Source organism: Aplysia californica, unplaced genomic scaffold (assembly GCF_000002075.1).
Source record: "Aplysia californica isolate F4 #8 unplaced genomic scaffold, AplCal3.0 scaffold00333, whole genome shotgun sequence".
Lineage (NCBI taxonomy): Eukaryota > Metazoa > Mollusca > Gastropoda > Aplysiida > Aplysiidae > Aplysia > Aplysia californica.
The window spans coordinates 12,938-17,312 of record NW_004797603.1 but is presented as its reverse complement, the minus strand read 5'-3'; the positions used below and the strand labels follow the sequence as shown (position 1 = coordinate 17,312).

General features: G+C 41.2%; 1 protein-coding gene across 1 annotated transcript in view; it reads left to right on the top strand.

The window, feature by feature from the left end:
* LOC101845562 (ATP-dependent DNA helicase DDX11) overlaps nucleotides 1–3,177 on the top strand; it is a gene marked incomplete at its 3' end in the record, with an annotated part of 25,837 nt that extends 22,660 nt beyond the window's left edge. The window contains 2 exon segments of the mRNA XM_013085001.2: nucleotides 257–329; nucleotides 3,074–3,177. Of these exon segments, the coding sequence (XP_012940455.1) occupies nucleotides 257–329; nucleotides 3,074–3,177 (177 nt within the window).
* Between the last annotated feature and the right edge of the window lie 1,198 nt (nucleotides 3,178–4,375).

Sequence of the window (4,375 nt, the reverse complement as noted above, 5' to 3'; positions counted from 1 at the left end):
GCACCATATAGTGCGTGAGCAGTGTACTGTTTTTGAGTTGGAGGGGGGTGGGGAAGATTCTCACTATGATGTGTCCATCTATGTCTTTTTATTTGATAATAATAATTATGATCATAGTAATAAACAGTGTTTGCATAGCACAATCCACACACAACAGCGAGCTCTATTTTGCTTTACAATTTATATCATTACCTCAGAGACCCTCATATCCATAAAGTATGGTTTTTCTAATTGATATGTCTGTCTGTTTCTTCAGGTGTCAGAATTCAAAGATCAACTTTTCCACGCGGCCGGCATCTCCCCAGCCCGGGTCATGGAGTTTGCTTGTGGTGAGGCTCGCTGTTTGTTTTTTTGTTTTTACTTTTTTAGGTTTTTTGGGGTGTTTTTTTTGTTGTTGTTGTCATGGACTGACATGGTTTCAGTGTTTGGTTTGCTAAAGGATAGTGAGTGGGTGGAGTGTGCCAATAGTGGGTCCAACTTCTTTTCTTTCTCTCTGGTGTTTCCGTCTTTATGGGTGTTTGGAGGATGCCATTTATAGGTCCTACTTTTCGCCCCTTCTGCTGTTTATATCTGTGTGTGTGGTTGGAGGGCGCCACGGGTAAGTCCTATTTCTTTTCTTTCCCTCTTTGTTTCTGTCTGTGTGTGTGGGTGATTGGAAGGTGCCACTGGTGGGTCCTACTTTTTTTCTTCCCCTCTGTTGTTTTTCTGTCTGGCTACCTTGCTTTTTCTCCCTTGCATTTAATGGTAGTTCTTGAGTCAATGTGTTTCTCTTTTCTCAATCAAACTGTCGTAGTGGGTGGTTGGCAGGTGCTCTGGTGTGGTTTGCTCCTTCTTTCCTATCAAACATCTATCGTCTTAATCTCTCCTATTTTTTTTGTGTATTTGTTACTCTTTTGTAACACCTCTAATCTTCAGCACTTACAGGGTGATCCCAAAAAAAACTTTACAACTTGTTTTATAAATATCTTCCTCCTTACTGAAGTTTTGTGTTTCAGATTTGAACATAACGTTTGGAAGCCAAAAGGAATTTGTCTGATATGTATTTTAGATAAGTCCATTGAATGGTTTTGCTCTATATAGCGCTTTAAAAAAAGAACCCATTTTCAACCTTGTTGCCATTTTCATAGCATGATGCACCAGTTCGCATAAGGCATACCACTAAAAGTTGCAACAATCGCGCCATATTGCAAGCTACAGCAGTCTAACAAGTCAACAGAAGTCTGCAGATATTGTTTTTCCCAAATTTTGTTTGCCTGCTTAGATCACGGTTACGTTTAGTAAAGAGCAGAGAGTTATTTTGTATTGAACATTGCCTCTCCACAAACTCACCATCCCTGACATTTCGTAAGTTCTGCGCACGGCATGGAGAGAATGCTTAGGTTCCCTCAAGACCTTTGGCATCATGAGTAGAGAAGTTCCGTCAGTTTGGATCTATAGCTAATCAGAACTAAAAGGTTCTTTAAAAAATTACCCCTTCAGGTCGAACACGCACCATGCGCAGCCATTTAAACGTCACCAGAGTGCAGATTTCAGTAGCCGAGTTCCATGAGACCTCTGTCCGTGGATGATCTGCAGCTAGGACTTTCCTACACATCAACAGTCTGCATTCTCATGGCAGATCTTAACCTACGACTATACCATAATGTTCATCTTCGCTAGGCCGAGATGACATGGATCAGAGCATGGCAATGTGTTCATGATTCCTCAATTGTCTTGTAAAGAGGGATCATTTCCTCGATGGCATTTATTGGTTTAGTGCAAAGCCCATTTTCACCCTGCGGGATATGTTAACTCCAAAAATGTTGTCTATTTGACACCCCACTCTATTATCTCTAGAAGCCACTTTTAGTGTATGTGGCTTTAAAAACTCATGGTTTAGCAGGTCCTTGTGTTAGGGCGCCACTGAACATTTCGAACGACGCGTTAAAAATGAGGGAATGTGGAGCACTGCTTCTAGGAATTTCAGAATGAAATCATTAGGTTTTTTAAATTCTGTAAAAGAAATTAAATATTGTTTAAATGTCACAGGGATGGAAAATAAATGTCAAAGAGAAAATAAAGAAAAAGGTAAACTAATCTTTTCACGACTTCCTTTACAAGATTTTTAAACATTGCTGAACTTTGCGTTTTTTGGTGCTTTTTCCTTTTAGCCGTTTCCATTTTCAAAACATGTTTCTTCTCCGTGGATTTTATATCAAACAAATTCCTTTTGAATGAATTATGTCTGTTCGAAATTACAGCATTCTAGAACAATTTTTGCGCAAGATGTTCAGAAAAAAAGTTGTTAATTTTTTTTTGGATCACCCTGTATATGACCTTATTGTGTTGAAAGTGCCATAAAGCTCTTACGTTTTTTGTTTTTTGTTGGTTTTTTTCTTCTGGGGGGGGGGGGGGGGGGGGGGGGGGGGGGCCCCCCCCTGTGAATTGTGAATTGTTGGAGGGGGAAAGAGAACCATGCAGTCTGTTAGCAATGTATCATACTGTTGTCTATGCAGACAAACAAACAAATCTTTCGTATCAAACATTTATTGTCATTATCCCTCCTTCATTTTTTGTGTTTTGTTACTCTCTAGTAACACCTCTAATGTTCGGCACTTTTATGACCCACCCCCCGGGGCAGTGCTACTGACTGAAGTGTCTTTAGCCCATTTCCAAAGGGTGGCATTGACATGTTCTTATGCACAGTAAAATTGTAAATGGGCTGATTCCTCAATGTCATGCTCATAACTGTGCCTGAACTGCAGCTTTTTCTTTCCTAATCCTTACTATCATCATTTTTCCTCTACTTCATTTGTATGTTTGTCACACACTTGTGACCTACTATTTCCAGGGTGCCTTGATAGTTAAAGAAAACTTTGTGCTGTTTAAGCTAGAGAGGTGAGCAGAGTAAGCTTAATTCCCTGTATGGACTTCACTGTTGACATCCACCCCTTGGCGCTTATGTAACCGTATGCAGTTGCGAGCTTCGTAACAATTCTACTAAAAAAAACTTTTATGACCTAACTGTGTTGCAAGTGCCATAAAATTTTTACTGAAACTAAACTAAACTGTACCTTCTGTCCAATGTCCCCAGGCCATGTCGTCCCCGGCAGTCAGTTACTCCCCATGGCAGTGGCCCGAGGACCCAGCGGTCAGACGCTGGACTTGACCTACCAGAACCGGGACAAGCCGGCCACAGTGAGTAACTTATGTCTTTAAGCCCTGAGTTTTTCCCACTGTTTCCTGTAGTTTTTTTCTATAGTAACCTAAACCTAGTGCATTATGTCTCATTATAACCCCAAAAGCTTGCCTCCAACTTCTAAATAGCGAAAACAAAGGCTTAGTCATTTCAAAAAAAAAAAAACTTGGTTCGGGAATAGCTCTGAAAAACAAGCAAAAACAAGCACTAAATGAAGAAACGAAACAGTTGTCACTAGTATCGGACGCTCCCAGCGTTCGATGGGGAACAGGGTTATTACCCAGTGCTTCCACTCTTCCGTATTTTTACGGAAATCCGTACTTTCTGCCAGTTCCGTACTTGTTCCTCCATCATTATCAACTCCCTCCGTAAAACAAACTGCGACAGTGCAGGACTGCCGAAATTCCGTACCCGCCTTCGTATCGTCTTGTATAAGTTACGGATATTTACGGTAATTATCTCGGCAACAAGTTAACATTATAGAAACCTGCCAAATTGCGCATTTCCTGCAATCGGACATTATACCGCTATGTCCCAGTCCCATGCATTCATTGCGTGTTCGTCGGCAGTACTTTTTTTTACCTGCAGATGGATCAAAATCTGGCGAACCTTTTGGGCCAACTTTCTCCTTTCTGTCATTCACTCATTCCTTCTGTCTATCTTCGGATTGTTGCCGCGGCTGGAAAATCTGCGCGTTGATCAAGACTGATTTTGATCTTAGACCGAAAATTACTGTCAGAAAGGAACTTTTCCCCAAAATTTTATCTAGATCTAGAGAAATTATCAATGCGAAGATTCTACGGCACGTGAACGCAATATAATAAGGGCCGCGATGAAAGAAATATATGCTTATATGGGTGTGCCCACTACGGATGGGATCAGCCGATTGCGCTGATCGCCCGACTTGGTCGAACAACCGTGTTTGCATTGAAACTGAAAACAAACACGTTTGTTTTTGAGGCGATCGAGGCGGGCAATCGGCCGATCCCGTCCATAGTGAGCACCACGTATAAAATCAAGAATAATTCGAAGTGGTGTTCCGAGGTTGTGACAGGCGACTTTCATACATGAAAATTTCGAAAAAACGTGGGTATACGCTGCGCAACCGTATTTTGCAGGTACATCTATTCATTATTCCCAGGTTTGCCTACTGTCAATGGTGCGACTACAAATTAATTGAATTATAGTAGCAATGAA